The sequence below is a fragment of the Hemiscyllium ocellatum genome, chromosome 7 (assembly GCF_020745735.1).
Source record: "Hemiscyllium ocellatum isolate sHemOce1 chromosome 7, sHemOce1.pat.X.cur, whole genome shotgun sequence".
Classification (NCBI taxonomy): domain Eukaryota; kingdom Metazoa; phylum Chordata; class Chondrichthyes; order Orectolobiformes; family Hemiscylliidae; genus Hemiscyllium; species Hemiscyllium ocellatum.
The window spans coordinates 47,335,808-47,358,373 of record NC_083407.1 but is presented as its reverse complement, the minus strand read 5'-3'; the positions used below and the strand labels follow the sequence as shown (position 1 = coordinate 47,358,373).

General features: G+C 38.4%; 1 protein-coding gene across 1 annotated transcript in view; it reads right to left on the bottom strand.

Moving 5' to 3' along the window:
• The window catches only part of itgb5 (integrin, beta 5), a 126,101-nt gene that overhangs the window by 53,050 nt on the left and 50,485 nt on the right, over positions 1–22,566 (bottom strand). Inside the window, exons 9-10 of the mRNA XM_060827167.1 lie at positions 22,022–22,156; positions 17,132–17,561 (exon numbers count right to left, since the gene is read on the bottom strand). Coding sequence (XP_060683150.1) covers positions 17,132–17,561; positions 22,022–22,156 — 565 coding nt within the window. The remainder of the gene's footprint in view (positions 1–17,131; positions 17,562–22,021; positions 22,157–22,566) is intronic.

Below are 22,566 nucleotides of genomic sequence, written 5' to 3'. Positions count from 1 at the left end.
AATAATAATGGAATCAATTATCAGGAATTACTAATGGAGAATTAACTACATAACTGGTACTTAGTATGCAGCATTAATTATTGTTTTAGCTGGAAAACTTTTTAACTCATCAACCACTTTGATTTCTTTAAAGAACTGAAAACTGAAGTCAACTGCACTTAAGACTTCAGACTTCAACGCTGTACGTGTAAGGTTTGCAAACAGCATTTCACAAAGTTTCACAAAATCTTACTATTTAAATTAAAAGCTCTGCTGAATAGTGGGAAAGATTTTATAAGGATAAGATTTGAGCTAATTGGGAGAAAACAATGGAAAGTAGCCAGAGAAAAGACAACATGATAAGGGGTATAGGTAGAATAGGGGAATACTTCTGCCCATGGACTCTGAGACCACTATGCCACATGATTGGTTTAGATTCTGAAACTTAACGAAAACTAGCCAAATTACTAAATCATACCCAATTAGGAGGAATAGTAGATTTCAAAGAGGCAGCTAGAAACTACACAATTTACTAATCTAAGTATGTGGCAAGTAAACTCTACCGTGAAGAAGTGTAAGGCATTGTATGTAATGAAGAAGAATGAGCAACACATCTATTTCATGAATGAATGTTCAAATGCATCACATTCAGATGAATCAAGTTGGGGGGATTGATTTGGTTCCCCTCTATTTAACTCCCATATTTATTGCTTGCAACAAATGTTATTTTATTTTCTCAGCACACAGCTATAATCACACTTCCAATTAATTGTAGTACTAGTCAAAATTAAGAAGCCAATTACCAAGTGTTCTTAAGTGAAAGAAGTGTTCTTGAGTGCTTTGAGAAAAATAATAAAACATGACATCAAACACACACACATAAAAGGCTTTAAGTTTAATGCCTGGTACAGATAGGAGGAAAAAAGATTATGCAATTTTAAAAACCTTACAATAGTTCTCAAGGTGTTAGATTTTTAACCAAGACCACAGTTGTTAAGATTGACTTGTACCTTTAGCAGCAACAGAATGTATAGATATCTTTGGGAAAATAAACATTCAGCCAGAATTCAATTTGTTTTTTCACTGAAACCAATGCAGAATGCTGGAGAAACTAAACACATCTGGCAGCATCTGTGGAGAGAGAAATAGAGTTAATGTTGAGACCAGAATGACTCCTCTTCAGAAAGGAATGATGCATCTTAAAAACCTTAACTGTGTTTCTCTCTCTACAAATGCCGCCAGACCCACAGAATTCCTCCAGCATTCCTTATTGATTTCAAACTTCCAGCATTCTGTTTTTATTAAAATGCTTTTCTTCACTGAGTGCTGTCTTCCAAAATGACGAGGAATCAGGGAGATAGTGCCTTCTTCTGTTATGAAATATAATTCCTTCTTGACCGTGATCTGTGTCTTTTAAAAATATAAACTTCCAAGTGAGCCTTTAATCTCCCAATATTAGATTCATCAAAGTGTTGATTAAAACAGGAGGTAGAGATCCTGATGCCTGACTAAGTTGCGTATTTTCAATGTCTTTTAATAGAAACGTTAGTTTCAGTTCAGAGTTTTGTTTATTCCACATTGGTTTCCAGGACTTTGTCTGAATGCAGGAAAGAAATCATGGCAGCCATTTCAGGTCTGTTTTTGTCTCTGTTTAAAATCGTTTTGTTCGCAGAAGGTCTCAAGTATAAATGATGGAAACTGAATATTGATTGTCCTTTTATTCAAATCAATATCATAATAAATGTGGCAGGGTATAACAAGAAAAACTCAGAGGCTTAGTAAATGCAATTGTTCAACATATCCTGCAGTGCCGAGTTGCAGTGAACAATATCAACCAGAATGATTTCAAACAGAAAGCATATGGACAAGTGATGACCTAGTGGTCCTATTACTAGAACGTTAATCCAGAGATCCAAGTAATACTCTGGGGACACAAGTTGGAATCCCACCACAGTAGATGGTAGAAGATAACCATAAACTAATTATTGGAAGTAATCTCATCCTTATCTGTCTGGCATACATGCGACTCCAGACACACAACTATGTGGCTGACCTTTAACTGCCCTCTGGGCAATAAATGCTGGCCTAGACAGCGGTGCTCTCAACCAGTGAATGAACAAAAGAAAAGAGAAAGAACATTTGGAATAAGTATCTATTAATAATGGGTAAGTAGGAATGGGCAACAAACAACATCCAAAGCCAATTACAAAAAAAAATCAAGAATTGCTGCATTATGGTTGCCCCTCACTTTTGCTTAGAAATGAGGCTATCACTGCAATCACTAAAGTGAGCCAGAGACATATAATTCAAACTTACATTCTTACCAGAAAACAAAGAGACTTGAGAGACTAGCCAATAGAAGCAGTTTTGTATCATTCCATTAGAAAACAGCTGTTAGGCAAAGTGACAAAAGGGATCATATCTATGTGAGAAAAAGTCAGTATTGTTGTGATCTGTGCAGCCACATTTGTGAGCTGTGCTATTACCTCTCTGCAATCTGAAAGCAATGGACCTAGGTGAAGTATCTGCCTAGCCCTGTACTCTAACGTTCCTCCTCTGGCCTAATAAAATGAAGCGAACCAAAGGACTAGTGAGAAAGAGAAACTGAAAGAAATTAGTATAAATAAGAATGAGTAATATTAAAAAGAGTCTTGATGAAATTTATGAGACTAAAAGTTAGTAAATCACATGGACTAGATCTACGTGCCACAGTGGTAAAAGAAGTGACTGTAAAGATTGTGAATGCATTGGTGGTAAAGTTTCAAAACTGTAGATTCGGGAACAGTTCCTGCAGATTGGAGGAAGTAAATGTAACCATGCAATTTAAGAAAAGAAAGGAGAGAGAGAAAATGGGGAATTCCAGATCTGTTAGCCTCATATCAGAAGTAGAGAAAATGCAAGGTTTATTAAGGATGCGATAACTGGATATTTAGAAAGTAATTATAGGATTAAGCAGAGTGAACAACTGTTCCCTTTCAGAAATCAAATGTTTGACAAACTTGTTGGAATCCAAGAAGAGTGACCACTACACAGTTCTTGTGGAGACAAAACCTTGCCTTGATATTGAGAAAAATCTCCATCATGTTGTGTGGTACTATCATGCTAAGTGGAACAGACTTCGAACAGATCTAGCAACTCAAGACGGGGCATTCATGAGGCACTTTTGGCCATCAACAGTAGCAGAATTGTATTTCAGCACAATCATGGCCTGGCATGTCCCCCCTCCACCCCAACCATGACCAAAGTACAGAATCAAGCCTGGTTCAATGAAGTGTGCAGGAGAGCATGCCAGGAGTATCACTAGACACAATTAAAAATGAGGAGACAACCTGGTGAAGCTACCAAATAGGATTACTTGAATGCCAAACAGTAAGTAATAAACAGTGCTAAGCAATCCCTCAACCAACAGATCAAACCTAAGCTGTAGTCCTGTCACATCCAATCATGAATGATGGTGGAAAATTAAACAACTCACTGGAGGAGATGGCTCCATAAATATCTCCATCTTCAATGATGGAGGAGCCCACACACAAATGCAAAAGATAAGGCTGATACATTTGCATCAATCTTCAGGTCAGAAATGTCAAGTGGATGATTAATCTTGGCCTCTTCTAGTATTCCCCAGCATTAAATAACAGTCTTCAGCCAATTTGATTCACTCTGTGATACTAAGGAATGGTTGGAGCACTGGATACCACAAAGTCTATGGGCCCTGACAACATGCCAGCAACAGTACTGAAAGCTGCTCCAGAACTTGATGCTCCTTTAGCCTAGGTCTTCCAGTACAGTTACAACACTGTGTTGTAAAAAGCAGGACAAACCAACCCAGCCAATTACCAACTCATCTGTTTACTCTTGATCATCAGTAAAAAGTGATGGAAGGTGTCATCAATATTGCTGAGCAAGTGCTGCACTGACCTGCTCAGTGATAGCCAGTTTGGACTCCACCAGGGCCACTCAGTTTCTAACCTCATTATAGCCTTAATTAAAACATGGACAAAAAGAGAGCTCAATTCTAGAGGTGATGCGAGTGTGACAGTCCTTGATATCAAGGCTGCATTTGACAGAATGTGGCATCAAGGAGCATAAGCCAAACTGGAATCAATGGGTATCGGGAGCAAGCCCTCCAGTGTTTGGAGTCATACCTGACACATAGGAAGATAGTCATGGTTATTGGAGGTGAGTCTTCTCAGCTCTAGGACTCTTCTCAGGCATTCCTCAGAGTATTGTCTTCTTCGACGCAGCCATCTGCAGCTGCTTCAATGACTCTCCCTCTGCCACAAGGTTAGAATTGGAGATTTCACTGATGTTTTCACAATATTCAGCACAATTTGTGACTCCTCAGATACTGAAACAGTCTATGTTCAAATGAAACAAGTTCTGGACAATACTCAGGTTTAGCCTAATATTGGCAACTAATATTTGTGCCAAACCAATGCCAATCTATGACTATCACCAATAAGAGACACTACCCCTTGACATTCAATGGTGTTACATCACCAAACTCTCCACTAATCAACATCCTGGAGACCATTGACCTGAAATTAAACTGGATTTGCCACCCTGGCTATGAGCAGACCAGAGGATAGGAATACTGTGGCAAATAACTCACCGCCTGTCCATTATCTACATGACAAGTCAGGAATGTGATGGAATACTCTCCACTTATCTGGATGAGTGCAGCTCCACTAACAATCAAGAAGCTTGATACAATCCAGGACAAAGCAGCCCATTTCATAAACAACACATCCACAAGCATTCACTCCCTCCACCACCGAAGCTCAGTATCAGCAGTGTGTACAATCCATAACCCCAACCACTTCCACCTGAAAAATCAGCAGTGTGTACAATCCATAACCCCAACCACTTCCACCTGAAAAATCACACAGCAGATGCATGATAATACCACCATCTGCAAGTTTCCCATCAAGCCACTTATGTCCTAACTTGGAAATATGTCACCTTCCTTCACTGTCACTGATACGGTATCCTCCCTAATGATACTGTGGGTCAACGCACAGCAGGTGGTTTGCAGTGGTTCATGAAGGCAGCTCACCACTACCTTCTCAAAGGCAATGAGGGATTGGCAATTAATGCTGGTCAGCCAGCAATGCCTACATCCCACCAATGAACACAAATTTTTAACTCCAGAGTTTTGTAAACTGTGAGAGGTTGTGTAGATATTTTTAAATTGACCTGTTCAATGACATCTGGTATAGACAGGACTTGAATCCGGACTTTCTTTTACAAAAGGTGCAGACAGTACTACTGCACTGCTTGGAAACAAGTGCCAGGGAACACTTTATTTCTTTTTATACAGGATCTGCTTTTATTTTAAAAAGGAAAAAAAAAGAGTAGGGTCTGCTTTGTAGATATTTGCTATGCAGCCTTTTCAGAAATTCTATTACGCACACCTGGAACATGCAAGACTTGAACCCAGGCCACCTGTCTCAGAAATAGGGACACTATCACCTCACAACAACCTCAAAGTATTTCTTTAACGTTGAGAGATTGTGAAATGTTGATGATCATAGAAACCTTAGTTCATGATTTACTGTTCATGTTCATAACTTACTACAGGCCTGTCAGGCTTAATGCAGGAAAACTATTTCCCTTGGTTGGAGGAATTGGAACCAGAGTCTCAGAATAAGAGATGGGCCACTTTGAATCGAGAGGAGGTGGAATACCTTCACCTTTCAGGGGAATTGTAATTCTTTGGAATTTTCTTTCCCACCAGGTGCGGAGGCTTAGTCTTGAGTAGATTTAAGATAGAAATAGACAATATTTTTAATGTCTGAAAGTCAAAGGAGTAGTGGACAATGCAGGAAAATTAGGTTGAGCCTGTACACCAGTCATGATTAGTTGAGTGGTGAATCAGGCTCAAGAGGTCAAATATCCCACTTCTACTCCTATTGTCCTATAAGTATAATTACTCACACAGTGTACAATTTTTTAAGAATGCCAAAACCATGTCCTGAGGGTTGTATTACACAGATACTGACCTCAAATCTCAGCAAAACTCAACTACTTGATTACTGTCAAATGAACATAATTGCCTGGTAAATTAACTATCATTTATAACAGAAATACAGTTGTAAGTTCGCAGTGCAAGGCTGTAGAAAAGCCAGACTGGAATTAAAAGAATAGCATATGGGGCCTTTTAGTGTACAACTGTGTGTTTCAAGACAAGAGATAGGAATGTCAAGGAATAAAGAAATGTTTTGATGAATGAAATAGCAACCTCAGAACACCTCTAGAGGTGAAGTACAAACACTAGTTCAGACTTTAAACACGATTTTAACTCTGACGATTTTAGACATAACAATTTTAGACCATGTCAGCGGCTCTGATTAGAAGTCAACACCTACAACAAAACTAACCATAACATGACATAAGTTGGTAAAGAATATGCCGTAAGGATGTTAAAAACGCAAAGTACATATGTTCTCATGAATGAGTGTACTCTTCTGTCACTGGTTCAAACCTATGTTGTACAGAACTGCCTACAAGATCTTTCAAAAGTACTTAATGGTTAATGGTATATGTATCTGTAAACATTTTCTTTAAACACAAATACATCCTATTGCTTTATCATCTTTCTTTTGATATTATTGGGATTTTAAGACAACAAAAGCAAGTTTGCACATTCTTGCCACATCTGCATGGGTTTCTACCGAGTGCTCTGGTTTCCTCCCACAGTCCAAAGATGTGCAGATTTGGTGAATTGGCCATGCTAAATTGTCTATGGTGTACAAGGATGTGGGGGTTATTTAGATTAGCCATAATATATGCAGAGATAGAGTAGGGTTTGGGGTTTGGATGGGATACTCGAAGGGTTGGTGTAGACGTGATGGGCTGAATGTCCTCTTTCTGCACTGCAGAGAATATATAGTTGAAGTCTTGCTCCAAATAACCTTACACAATTATTCCATCAGGAGATAGATTCTATAACTCAAACATTGTTATGCATAAAAAATTCGTAAAAGTTGCTCTTTACATCTTCTGTTGATAATGATTTTGTCGTGCACGTTCTCAGCATAAAGTTAGCACTGAGTTTATTTGGGAGGCTGTAAATTAAGGTTGGTTACTGATGATGGATTCCAATGAATTACCAAAGGTATTTCTGAATTTCAGAACATATAAACTTTTCTGTAGGCATAGTTAATGAAAAAGAATAGGTAAGCCAAGTGCGAGTTTCAGGCCATTTATGAGATTTGTATTCTCTTCTTTTTCTCAATTAAGTAAATGTGGTTATAATGCTCATTGGAAGAATGACCTCCTTCTGTACTGCAACACTGCTGTGATTAACCCATGAGGCTCTTCTCTGTATGACATCTTCCTGCATAGAGCATCATAACTTAATCATCAGCTTTCTCCACAGAAACCTTGCGTTCTGCTCTGCATAATCCAAAGCCTGTGTTTTGCAAAATTCAATTCACACCACAGTGAACCCCTATAAAATTTCAAATTAGTTTTCACAGCAACAATGAGTTCCAACCATTGAAAAATGTCCAAAGAGAAAGGATAATAAGATAAGTGAAACAGTGTCTGTGGAAAGACTGCCATGTATCTTGCATATTTTAGAGGTATATTCAAGGAGTTAAGTACGTAAACATTAGAGGTCAATGATGTAGGTGTGCTTAATCAAGTTAGTTTCTGCCAGAATAAAATAGAAATCAGACTAAAAAGGTTTGTAGTGTTTCTATAAATTAGTCCATATGTGTACAAGTTGGTGTATATATAAAGTGTTGCTACAGTCAAATGCACATTTTTCCATTCCCTATGTGATATGTAATGCACCACATACACGGAAGTTAGGCATGATTAAAGTGATTATCAATACTACATAACTGCACAACTAGGAAGAAATGACAATTTTCCCTACCCTTGAGTGATGTGGGCAATGAAGAGAAATTTTGGGAAAAAAAAATTTTTACTTTGAGCAAGAGAATGCCCGACTTACCCCATGAGCTTTCAATTGCTAGGTTATGTCAAGGACCTTACCATACATTTGCAATCATTACCAATACATCTAGGCACATGGGAAGAACTAGATATCAGTTCTCAGTTTAAATGATCACCAGGTGGATGAAGCATGTCACTGTTCTCATTAAAAAGTGAATATACTCCCTTATTTTGTCCTTTTTTTTCAAAAAAGAAAAGGTTGTGACAGAGGTGTAGAGTAGTCTGCTCCTAAGTCAATAAAGTGAACAGCTCAAAGCCTTGGTTTTGTTTTAAAGTTGGAACAGAAAAAGCATGAATGGGTAGGGGTTAAGCTCCCCCAGAAACATGATTTTTTAAAAAACATTTAGCCTTCAGTAGCAGCTGCTGGGGTCTTGAAGTTGGATGTGGAAAGTTTTATTTTCTCTCTGATACAGCGAGAATTGCAGGGAGACAATCTATTTTACTGAATTTGCCTTTGCCAAGAGAATGTTTAAGGGATGTTACTATAGTGGAACAGTTAACTAGTAGTAGTTAATATATTATTATAATATATTATTTTGTTAAGCATTTCAATAGAGTTACAGGTAAGAGAATTATTTTCTGTTTTGTCTGCATTTTATTTGTACCATATTCATAAAGTGTGTTTTGTTTCAAGCCTGGCAGTTTGACCAATTGAATTGCATCCAGCACACAATGCCTTACACTTATCTTTAAATTAAGAAACAAATTTAGTGTCTAGCCTATCTTCTCAATATAGTTTGAGGATTTGGTCTGGTCCATAACAGTAGAGCATTCAACACCATCATCTATACAGCTGTTGGGTTACAAAGCAAACAAAAATAACTCCCAAGTAAGAAAAAAAATTCCTCAAAGATTCACCACCTTTCCACATTGTCTATTCTGCCCAATTCACTCCCTTCAGTAAGGGAAGGCTCATCTGTAATTTTGTCATCCCTGTCATCAATCTGCTTTATGAAGTCAGGAACACAATTAGTTTGCTAAGGACCCAATCAAGGGCAAATTTGCAATATGGTATCTCATAGTCAGAGCAAAGAACACCTCACGCACCAACATTGCCACATATAAATGCCAACTGACTAATCTGTATGGCAGGTTAGCTTGCCTTATGAGCTGAGGTCGAGGTTTTTGGTCTGATTGGGGTGTGAGGGTATAGAAGCTGGACAGTTTGTTACAGGGAGCCTAGCAACCCCAACCTCTTCCCCCCTCCCTCCCTACCCGCCCACCCCCACCCCCTTCCCCCCTCCACCTCCCCGCCCTCCCTCTCTCCCCCCCCCACTTGGAAAGAATTATTAATAATTTAAAAAAGATCATTATATTATTCCTTTCAGATCTATTTGTTAGCAGTTCATTAGTTAGTTCATTGCCAAAGCAAGTTCCCGAGTAATTTCAAGCCCTATTTTCTAATTCAGACAACAGATCATATGGCAGATGATTTGATACAGCCTACTATTTTCCTTTGAAACAATTAGTTGAATTATAGAATTATAATGAGGACAGTGATAATTTTCAGGCTTCTGCCAATACTCTTCCATATCATGTATCTATGGAGGGATAGTTTGAGCATCAATGTGTGACTAAGTCATGTCATAACCTCTTGCCATAATAGTCCCTAATTTAACATGCAGGACTATTAACTGCATAGCTATCTTGAATTCTAATTTGAAATGGTCAAATTAGGAAATACTCAAAAGCCAACATCCAAACATATTTGAAAGAAAAGCATTGTATATATCAAATATTTGGTGTGCTCCCTCAGAATTATCTTGATAAAAAACAATTAAAAATAAACAAAAAGCACAGCTCTGAAATGAAGAATGAACAATACAGCAAATGTTTACCAGTAGTTGTATTCTAATAGTTTGCATGAATTAGATTTTTGTTGGTAGCAGAACACAAAGATACTTCTTTCAGCCTCAGACCCCTCATAACCTTACTTCCTGCTAACATCAGTTCAATTTCGAGGTTAACGTGTCGATGCTTTATTTAATCTTTCTTCGATACAAACAAAAGTGATGGAGATACAAATTTGGATTTAGTTTTTGAAAATAATAAAAATGAAGTTATATATCAAACTAAAATTAATTCAGGCCAAAGTACTCAATTATTAAGCTTAACTGGACACCATCTTCTTAACTGGAAAGAATTGTCAAGTTAAAAACATAGTAGTACTTCATGATTTTTGTGTAACTGGATTATTCAATGTCTTAAAATGTACAGAAATAAACAGCTACTTTAATAATCGGTCTCAGTCCTGATACCACACAAGTGATGGATTCTATTTTGGCTACAGGGCAACTTAGAACACAACACAATATGTACTTCCAAATCATTTGATTTTCTAATTTACTTTAAATAGACCAATAAAGTCACTATGTTGGTTTTAAATATAACTATAAATTAACACTATATAATTGTTGGGGTTAACCTTTCACTCTTCTGAAAAATAGATTTTCAAAAGTATATGTCTTCAATTAATAGTGTTGCAACAAGCATTTTTGCAGCTGTTTAAGTTTAGCAGCACATTTTGGTTCTGTAATTTGCATCAGGAATTTTGTGCCCCATTCTTATCAATAACTCTCAGGTAAATTACATATTACCTTTCAGTATGTGTACTGTTCCTTCAAGAGGATCCTCCTGTAGTCTGAACTGATAACAGAGCTGGCCACAGTTCAGTGAGAATAAACTCGCAAGTTGCATTTCAATGTTTTCACTCTGATTTACTACAGATTTTGGGTTCAAATCCAAATTCTCAGTCACAATATCTACACATTGTTTGGAAGTGCAAGAACAAGAAGCAGGAAATTTCCTCTGCAAATATATAGCAGATGGTAAGAACATTAAATTACAGAGGTGTGTGTTCCCTCAGTTTGAGCATCTGTAGCTAGACATATAAACAGACTGCTAAAGAAACTAGTTATATAAAATAAATTCATAATTTATCCAAAATATCACTCACAATGTCACCAATGCACCTTAAAAGTTTCTGTGCAAGTTGAAAACAGACATTTATAAAAAAAAACAATTTTTTTTTAACTGCAGACAGCGGAAGTAAAAATCACAAAGCCTTCAGAGAAGTCGAGAACAAGAAGCAGCAATGATTTATCTGAATGCTGCTGCCTTATCTAAATGATTTCAGCTTGCAGATGGAATGCAGATTTCTCTGGCTGCACATTCAAAACACAGTATCGGCATTATGTGCGTTTAAGTGCAACCTCTAGCTGGCCGATCGGAAGCACAGGCTCTCCCTCTTAAAGGAGTGCATCTCTCAAGCAACTGGACTCCAATTATCATTGAAAGATCTGGATGGAAGGGCAGGCACAGCAACAGGCCTTAGGGGCCTTCAGGTGTTCTAGTGCTGCATTGGAGACACGAGTAATTTAGTCAGAAAGAAGAAAGATGTATCTTTCCTGAATGGGTTAGAAACACTCAACATGTATAAAGAAAAGGGAGATAGCCACAGAGGTCAATTCCTGGAATTCGGCTGCAATATGGGAAGATGTTCAATATAGGTACATAAGAAACAGGAGCAGGAATAGGTATCTGGCCTACCCAGCCTGCTCCGCCATTCAATAAGATCACAGCTGATCTTTTCGTGGACAACCCTTTGGGTGAAGGAGGTCCTCCTTAACTCAGTCCTAAATCTGCCCCCCTTATCCTGGGGCTATGCACCAGAGTTCTAGTCTCACCTGCAAATGGAAACAACTTCCCTGTTCCTATCTTATTTATTCCCTTTATATGTTTCTATAAAATACACCCTCTTTCTTCCAAATTCTAATGAATATAGTATCAGTCTACTCAAACCTCATAAGGCAACCTTCTCAATTTTGGAATCAACCTAGTGAACCTCCTCTGCACCCCAATCAGTGCCAGTACATCCTTTCTCAAGTAAGGAGATGAAATCTGTGCACAGTACTTCAGGTGTGACCTCACCACACCCTATTCTTCACAAGGCCCTCAAGATAAGTGAATATGTCTGCCGAGGACATCTCCTACATACTGCTCCCCATCTCCTGCTGCTCAACGCACCACACATTCATTACTCACCCACAATTCAAGCCCAACATTCAGATGCTCCATATTATTTCACAAATGTACTAATGCTGGCAGCCTCACACCCACCTCTCACAGCTTCCACAACATTTATGTTATCTACCTATAACTGGTAGATCAGCCAAAAATAATGAAAACACACTCACCAACTCACTGATATCCCTTTCTCTCTCTTGCAGGACAAGGTAGGCTATTAACATATAGGGTGCAGAAAAACTGAGGGTTAGGCATGCTTGCATTAATTGAGCCCTCTGGAAGAGATGGTGCTCTGCAGAGGGACTGAGGTTGTTGGACCTGACATCACTAGAGGTTTCAGGGAGACAGTGGATTTGAAATGACATGCCCCAATTGCATGCGTTTTCGGTACACGGGCATGTAATGTTGGCCAGGTAGCTAGCCAAACACCTACCCACCTGCTCTCAAGTTCTCTATCCAAATTCAGAATGTGTGGACAGGAGTCAAAATTAGCAGCCCACCCGCAATCCAGAAAAAATATTTAGCATCAACTGAGCTAATTGAGAACTCAACTTGCGCTGATAAAACACAACCCATACCAAATACAGTTGGTACAGTGGGCAGTCCATGTTTGTTTTTAAAATAAAGTACAAAATGATGTGGGAGGGGGGGTTTTGGTTAGGGAAACCTCCCGACACTCCCTGCGCCTGTCCACTACCTACAAGGCTTAAATCAGGAGCGAGATTAAATACTCCCCACTTGTCCAGATGAATGCAGCTCCAACAACATTCAAGAAAGCTGAATACCATCCAGGACAAAGCAGCCCGTTTGACTGGCGTCACATCCACAAGCGTCTACTCCATGCACCACTAATATCAGTACACACTGTTGCTGCTATCTACAAAGATGCATTACAGAAATTCGACCAAAGATTCTTAGACAGCGCCTTCCAACCCCACAACCATTTCCATCGAGAAAGACAGTAGCAGCAGATACAGGGGGAAACTATCAGCTGCACATTCTCCTCCAAGCTACTCACTATCCTGACTTTACCTTGTCACTGGGTCAAAATATGGAATTCCCTCCTTAAGGGCATTGTGCATCTACCTACTACACATGGACTGCAGCAGTTCAAGCAAGCAGCTCACCACCACCTTCAATGGCAACTAGGGATGGGCAATGAATGCTGGCCCCACCAGAACACTCACGCCCCATGAGTAAACAAAAGGATAACCTGACATCAGGATTCACGCGCTCTCCTTCAACAGCCTGCCTGCAGTATTGAGTTTATACACTACCAGCACATCAGGAGCTGCCAGCCAATCAGATTTCTCATTCATGCTTGGGATGTGAGCTTCACTGGTTGGGCCAGCTTTATTTCCCATTTCTAAATGCCCTTGAGAAGGTGGTATTTTCTTTTTTAATAGAAATTGCTACACAGTGTGGAAACAGGCCCTTTAGCCCAATAAGTCTACACCGACACTCTGAAGAGAAACCCATCCAGACTTATTCCTCTAGTACTCTACATTTACCCTGGACTAATGCACCTAACCTACACATCCCTGAACACTATGGGCAATTTAGCATGGTCAATTCACCTGATCTGCACAGCTTTTGATCATGGGAGGAAACCGGAGCACCTGGAGGAAACTCACACAGACACGGGGAGAACGTGCATACTCCACACAGACGGTTGCCCGAGGCGGGAATCGAAAGTGGGACCCTGGCACTGAGGTAGTGCTAACCACTGAGGTAACAGTGCTACCTCACCACTGTGAGCTGCTTTCTCAAACAGCTGCAGACCTTTTAAGGTAGGTATACCTAAAATGCTGCTGGAGTGTTTGTTTCAGGATTATGACTCAGCAGCACTGAAGGAATGGCAATATATTTCCAATATAGGATGCTGAGGTTTGGAGGGAAACTTCCAGATGGTGGTATTTGACTGGCAGGTCCTGTTAGCATGACACCTTGTGCAATGAAGTCTGACTTCCTGCAATGAGGTAATTTAGCCCACTGGCAATGTTCTTTGACTGCCAGGTAGGCTTCTTTTGGGTTATGCTCCTATTCAAATGCCATTTCCCCATCATTCTGCTATTTGATATGAAACGTAAGTTGCAAATAGTGTGCCCCCCACTGTTCTTCACCCAATCCTTCCTTTCTGCTTGTCTGCTATCAAATACCCAAGAGCTACTGCCTCAGGTTGAAGCTATACCAGCTCTCTAATAAAGGAGAACCACCCGTTGATCTGATCGCGCAGCTATCACCACAGATACTAAACTGTGAAAACTTTCAAGTTGAGTTCAGCATCACTTTCTGCACATTGCTTCTCCTCTCTATTGTCTATGTGCCACTTCCAAGTATTGCTGCAGCCCAGGACACAGATACATTATGCCTCACAGCCTCCAACAGCACTATAACACTTGTCTCAAAAGGACTGCAACTATTGCCAGTGTTAATGAAGCAAGGTTTCTCCACAGTAGGTTAACCAACCACTCCGACATCTTTGTCAATAACAAAGCTTGCTTGAAAATCCGAATGTTAATAAAACTCCTTCAACAACGAACAATAGTTTCACTAACTCTGCATCCCAAAAGCAAGTTAAAAGTTAACAGTTAACTTTTTAATGTTACTTACGGGGAGACCAGCATGCAGCTGAGTACATATTCATAGTGCGTGTTTAAAAGATATTAAGTGACTTGAATGACCGACCATATCGTCTACAGTAGTCCATCAAATCCACATTAGCAGTTGTTTAACATCATAATCTGCTCATTTTGAAAGCTTGGAGCATCCACATATCACACTAGTACCCAGCCAGTCATAGCCAATCTGAGGTTTATGCTGTTAGTGGCCACAACTGTCTAGATAATGTTTTTCAAATTCAGTTTTTCTGTAACATTAGCATGGTTTTATTTGACTCAATTTCATGACCTTCATATTTAGATAATACAAACTCATTTGTTTAAAAAAAATGCTTCATGTGCTATGAACTGGCAGTAATTTACACAAACAGCAATAACATTATTCGGTTGATCTAGTGTTCTATCAATCTAACCATTTGTTGCAGAAATCCTCCACATTTGAACACTTCCAATGATTTTGTTTCTATACACTATCAAACAGATTATCCTTGTTATCTTAGGTACAGATGTCCCTTTCTAATGGATAACTCAAATGTGCTTTTCACGTACTACATTCATATTCATTAATTTAACTTCTGTTGAATTAGAAAATGACAATATTTTGATCCAGGTTTTATGTTTACTTTCTTCAACCTTAAGTATTTCACTTTTTTATGCAAGTGCCTAATTCCATTTTAAAGGGATAACCTCCACATTAAATGAAGATTTTTGACAGAGAATTTCATACGCTAACTATTCGGAGTAAAAACATTTTTTTTCTGGCGTCCCATTTTATGTTTGTTTTGCCTTACAAACCAATGTCACCATTAAATTTATTGGAACTCTTTCTATCTTGAAGTTTATCAAATCATGCCATCTCAGTCTTAAACAAAGATCCTAACTTCTCAAATCTTTCTTCATATATGAAACTTGTGAAAGTACACCTCACAATTTTAGAAGTTTCTAAGATGAAATGTTCATTATTGCACACAAGATTTCAAATGCAGCCTCAATATTCAGAGTTTAAACTTTGACAGTGATGAGTCTATCACTTTCAAGACCGTTTTAAATTCTCCCTAAATTCAATTCCATCTGGCACTTGTTTATGATGTACACATTTTGACTGAAATGCAAAACTGTACATTGCACATTACAAATTTTATTTGCCATTAATTTGCCCAAATGTGTAGCCAGCAGAAATTAGATAAACCTTTTGTTTTATCTGTAATCTCTACTGTTCCTCCTATTAGGAAATGTTACATGCTTATATTTAATTCGGATAGGAGTGTTTACTACAGGAATAGTGGAGATCCAAGAATCTTTCCTCTAAGACATTAAACTCATTATTGCATCAACATGGAGCTCTTAGATGTACAATTGCTTATTTTTGTAATAAACTTTTTATCTGGTCTATCCTGGTTTTTCTAAAAACTTTGGTTTAATTCAATGACAGGGCAGTGCAACATCGAGGGCCGAAGGGCCTGTACTGTGCTGTTATGTTCTATGTTCTATGACATTAACAGAGATATGCAGGATTTATAATGGAGAATTACACATAAATAGATAGTGGAACATCCCTAAAAGGTTTACATTTTTGATGACAGAATCAGCTGCACCCAAAGCTAGTTGATTTTATTATTATGGTATTGCTATACCTCTACACTAAATTAGAAAGTTCTTCGTCCTATTATTTTTCCCATTATTGATATTAACGTAAACGGGGTTTGTAGCTGCTTCTCATTACATTCCCTGTCTCGTCCATATCAATACATTGTGTTCTTGACTGTTTGAGTGTGAAATGTGAAGTTGGTATTAATTATTGAGTCCAACAGCTTTACCCTATCTTGGGGAGCCATTCTTGTATATGTCAACTGCCAAAGCATATTCTCCATTCTCTGCCTCACCTTTCACAATCATTGAACCAGATGAGAAGACTTTCACCTGCTGCAAATACAAATATTTTAAAACTTTGTTCCAGTAGAAACAATTACAACAGCTTTCCTTTTAAGTTACTATCCATTAAATTATGTGGCAGTGTTTCACAGAATTCCCACATTACATTCTACTTACCTCCCAGTAGACTTGCACCCGAATGGAAGACACTGGCATTTAACTCCAGTTTGATTCCAGATCAAAGAGATTAAAAGATTAACTGCTTTTGATATGGAGTTATGAACATAAATGTTTGCCTTTATAAGAAATTAGGTATTTAACAAGATTAAAATCTATTGAATGGCATTTGTTTCAAAGCAAAACCTGGTGAAACTTATTATTGTAACCTCTAGTTTCAGGCGTGCTTCCAGAGATTAACCCATGACAAATACCAAATGAGTTGTTATTGTGGGAGTAAGGGTAAAGGATGGTGGGGAGTGCAGAAACAGGAGTCAGCACTAATTTGCCATAGGCACTAAATTTCTGAAAAATCGTGCCAGATTATCCATGTCACTCAAAATTCCCACAGATATAAATAGCCATCTTTCCCACAGAACAAAATAATAAAAAGGTTAATGCAAACAGAAATCATACTGTACTGCGATTAAACATGTAGAATTTGAACTTACCTGAACAGAGTATGCCCTTGTGCCTCGCGCATGAGAAGTCATCACATTCACAGAAAGTCCCATAAATCCTTCCAAACTCACTCTCATAGCAGACACACTGGTTGCAGCTGCATTCCCCTCTGCCACTGCAGATTGGTCTTCCCTCTGCTTCATGGCAGAACGTCTGGAATACATTATTGGTTTCTCCATCCAGACATTCACAATTGGCTCCCAGAAAGCCTGGATCACACTTACAGATCCCACACTCATAGGTTCCATTACCATTGCATTTGGAGCTGCTGGCTTGCATCCCACTTGTGCAGTCACAGTTGCAAATATAACCAAACGTTATACTGAGTGAATCTTTGAAGCCAACTGGCTTAATGGTGAAGCTATTTCTGGTCTGGGCTTCCGGGCAGCTCCTAGCTTCTACAGTGACATCAAAAGACACCTGAACAGAAAGAACATTATTAAAGAAAGTAACACTATAAAAGTTCAAAGATACAACAAACTTAACACTGTTGCACTTAAAAGCAATGATCTTGGTCATTGCATCTCAAGGAGTGAACAATAAAATTGTATAGTCCAAAATTGAATGTAGCAGATTATTTACACACAGTACAGAACACCACACAATCTTTCCAAAATATCTTAAGCAAATATTTCATTATACTTTGCTCAAAACAAAAGGGCTTCCATTGAAAATTATGGAGATATTAATTTTGTTAATCACTATTTTAAAAAACAAAGATCTGCTCGAGATTTCTACCAGGCAGACTGCCTGCCTTCAAGCCAAACATATCCTGTTGAATGTAATTTTTACTATAGCCTCTGGATGAAGAGCTAACTTTTCCACAAAAATTTACAAGTCTTTCTTTAGTCATGCAGGTCAGGATCTGATACTACTTTTGGACCTGGCAGTAATTTTAACATTAATCTGAGTGGGCAAAGCCTCCATAGAGTTAACCTTACAATGGTTGAAGTGAATATAAAAATTGCTGTTAGCAGAAGAATAACTGGATGTCCAATAGATCCTTTTATATTTCACTATACATCGAGCCATCATTCATGCTCTTGTATTATATTGACGATTCTGTCTAATCCTTTATTCATGTGAATGTAACACATTTATTCATGCTCAAGGAAACACAGGCAAAGCTCATTTTTCTAAAACTTCCACAGCTGTTTCCAACATGTACTTTAACATGGTCACTACGGTTTTCACCAAATACTATTTAGGCTAAATTTGGGACACTGAATTCTAACCTTATTTTAATCTGAGTCTTATATATTTGGATTAAAATACACCAAAATACTATGGCACAAACAGCCCTCAGCATTATGGTACTAAATTCATTCTGACATTAAATGCAGAATTTGCAACCAACCATGAACAAATTTTAGTCTGCAGAAATACAACAAGCCATGGCCACATGCTGTGGTTACTCAATGCTTTTCTTATTCCATTGAAAGATTGTGGGAGGAATTAAGAAGGTCAGAAGTACTGACGTTTACCACCCATTTTCTAGGCATGAACAGGCTTTGGAATTTTACTTCAGGCTGCTTTTGAACAATTTCTTTACATGTGCTAGCAGCCGTTCTGCTTTTATCACTGCATTTCTCTCACGCCTTTGAGCATGTTGTTGCCTCCCACATCAGTACTCAGTCAGATTTCTTCTCCAGCTACAGTACCAAAATAGCCAGAATCAACATCACAAAATCAATTCTTCCTAATTATGACAATAGTCTCCGTGCCTTTGTATTTCGTGTCTCAAGTTATAAAGGCCAGGATCCAAGACGTATAAGCCACTTTATCAACCTGTCCTGATGCCTTGACAGATTTGTATACATAAATCCAGGCTGCTCAACTCCTACACCAACTTTACAATCTTTCCTTTATTTTATATTATCTCTACCTAAACATTTTGCTGCACTACATTTGATCTATTCTATCACCATGTCTATGTCCTCTTGATGATTATCTCTCCCCTTCCAAGGTCATATACTTACAGGCTTCGTATTATTTGAAAAGTCTGAAATAATTGCATTTAAACCCAAGACTAGATCATTAAGGAGGAACCTAATACTGATCCTACAGAGTCCTAACATTTACTAATGCCTTTCCAAAAGCAACCAGCCATTCTCCACCAATCCCTGTCACTCAGCTATTTTCATACTGTCAATATCCTTACTGTTCCATTAGCTTTAGCTCTACTGACAAGACTACAGTGTGACTTTTTACCAAACATTTTTTGAAAGTCCATATACTTCACACTAACCCCACTCCAATGAATCTTTTCCTATACCTCAAAAGCGTCAAGCTAAAAAAATGATTTGTCCTTAAATTCAGGCTAGTTTTCCTTAATTAATCCACATTTATCAAAATGACTGCTAACTTCTATCACTGAAACATTTCTGAAAGATTTCCCACCCTCCAAGATTAACCAGAATAGTATGCAGTTGCTGGGCTTATCTATACACACTTTTTTGAACAAGATGTGTCACATTTGCAATTCTCTAGCATCATTCCTGTCTCGAAGAAGAATTATGTCCAGTGCCCCTGCAATTTGCAACCTTTCAACTCTCAGATGCAACTCATCCAATCCTTGTGATTAATCTGCTTTAAATGCAGTCAGTTTGTTAACGCCTCCTCTTTAAACCGATTTTTAATCAATCCAGTACGAAGTTTCCTTCCCCTATGGATTTGGCATCATCTTTTCCCTTGGGAAGGACAGATGATAAATACTCATTTAGGCCTCAGGTATGCCCATGCCTCCATGCAAAATACATCTCTTTGGTTCTAAATGGTTCAATTTCTCCATTTATTTTATTTTATCTTTCTATGTCTCTTGAAGGTTTTTGGTTTGCTTTTATATTAGCCGTCATTCTCTTTTGACACTCGCCCCCTTGGCTTCCATCCCCTCATTTTTCACTTTCCCTCTGAGCTTTTTGTTATTCAGCCTGCTTCCCATTTAAACAAGCAAGAGAACATCTGTTCATACGTACTGAAATAAAAGAACGAACTGTGAATGCAGCAGATCTGAAACATAAACAGAAATTGCTGGTGAAACTCAGAAGATCTGGCAGTATCTGTGATGAGAAAGCAGAGTTTCCAGTCTGATGACCCATCAGAACTGTTCATTTATAAATTTGAAAAACAGGCTACAGCATTTAAAATAACAAGACTATGCTTGCTATTTACTGTCATGTGGCAAAAACAGAAGGTTATAATTACAGGATTAGTGCTGCATGATTGATTTTAAGAAGTTGTGAAACCAATGACAGCTTCATATGCTTATAAACTCTGCAATGGGACAACAAATTCAAATGCTTGTTTTATTAAGGATTAAAAGTCATTAAGTGTAGAGAATGGGTTTTTAAAAACGATGACCATATTTTCGAAATAGTGAATTTTTCAGGTCCTGAAGTGTTCACATGGAGAACATAGGATGGCACAGGAAAAAGGGTGGTGATTGGGGCATGGTTGGCATGAATTAACAACAAATTAACATATGGTTATAAAGGGGCATGGGGACTATAGTTTGGCACGATGACATGAGGAGCCATAGGGAATCTAAAAGGAACCATGAAATGGTGGAGAGCATAACATCACAACATTGGGGCATTGGGTTACATAGAGGGGTGAAGAGAAGAGTAAATATTGAAAAATGAGGGCTGCTTTTTGTTTCATTCTGTTCCTAATTTCTTCAACAATGTGCTGAAGTACTAAGGCAGTCTTTCGCCCCACCTACCTTCGCAGATAGCAGCCTCCAAAATCCTTCCAGCTTCACTCACCATGACTCCCATTTTCATCTCCCTGATCAACACTTGGAACTTTTGCTGAACTTTTACATGGTACAAGGTTGCAGCACTGGGAACTCTCAAATCAACATTCCTGACCGGGAGGGGGGGAAAATTCGGGCCTCAATTCAGATCCAGTAAAATAAATTTTGAGTGAGAGCGAGTTAAAAAGAATACATTGCATTTCCCATCCGGGCAGCCAGACAAACTGAACAATTCTACAAGGTACGAAAGGTAAAGGCAGAAGCAGGAGCCCTTGGAGACTTTGCTTTCAGGAACTGGAGGATAGAATGCAAAGGCCAGGGTAAACAGATGAATGCTCTTCATTCCTGAGGAAGGGCTTATGCCCAGAACGTTGATTCACCTGCTTCTTGGACACTGCCTGACCTGCTGTGCTTCTCCAGCACCACACTCTCAACTCAGAGAGATGAATGCTTACAGGACACGCCGAGCAGGTCTACAAATCAACAAGAAACAGTGCATGCTCATTCGATAATTCGAAGAAAGGAGTTGAATGTTGCAAGATTCATAACATTTATGGAGTGGTCTTTAAGATAAATGAACTTCATGGACGTGGTGAGAAGTGTTTCTGGAGCACTTCATAACTTGAAAATTTATGCACTCTACAAATGCAAATCATTAATAATGAGAACAAAATATGAAAGGGACAAAAATTGTCAATTCCATTTGAAACTATGACTCAAATTAATTTTGTTTGATTTAAATGATCTATTTATATGAATTGAAATAATTTAAAAAATGCTATTTATTCCAACCATCTAATCTGATTGATTGCATAACAGAATGAATGAACAGAACTTGCAGATCTGCAGCATTGCCAGTATGTTGTGTGATATCTGGCATAGGGAGGGTACACAGGAGAGCCATGACAGTACGTACATATACACACACACACACACACACTAACTTCTGCGTGGGGAAGAGAAGTACTACTTGAGGCAGGATAACGTTGGCATCACATAGTTGCATCTGTCCTTTCATTATAGATGATCGTCTTAATTTAAGACTGTGTAAATTTTATGAAGGATGGCTTAAAAAGAAAATACCTAGACACTCCTAACAATCACAGAATAACAAGTGACTACTTACCGTGTCTCCAATTTTAAGATCACCACACTTTCTCACACCAGGGCGTGAAACACCATCCTGACATGTGGCTGTCAAAGAAAGTTCAATGTCTTTTGGTTGGTCCCCTACTGTCAGTTCAACCTTGGACCGAATACTCTAGATCAAGGATAACATATATTCTTTAATGCACTTATATGAAAAATATTTTCTATATAATGAATGCATTAATCTCAGTTCATTTAATATCACAGATTATCATGTAACTAAACACTTATACAAAACAATCAACTATAAAATTAGGTCTGCCAAATTTGACACTGCAGCCATTTGTACTGCATGTGTGCCAACAGTGGCTGCAGGGAGAGACAGTTATGATGAAAGTTTGTGAAGCTAATTTCACTATTCATCCTGTTTTAAAAAAGACTTTCAAAATCTGGAAATAAGTTATAGGCCAAACAATTGATAATTATGGGGGGAAATTAGACAAACTAAGGAAATAGGCAAAACTAACAACCATCATGCTCAAATAAATGCATGCAGGCAAGAAAATGCAACTAAATGTCTAT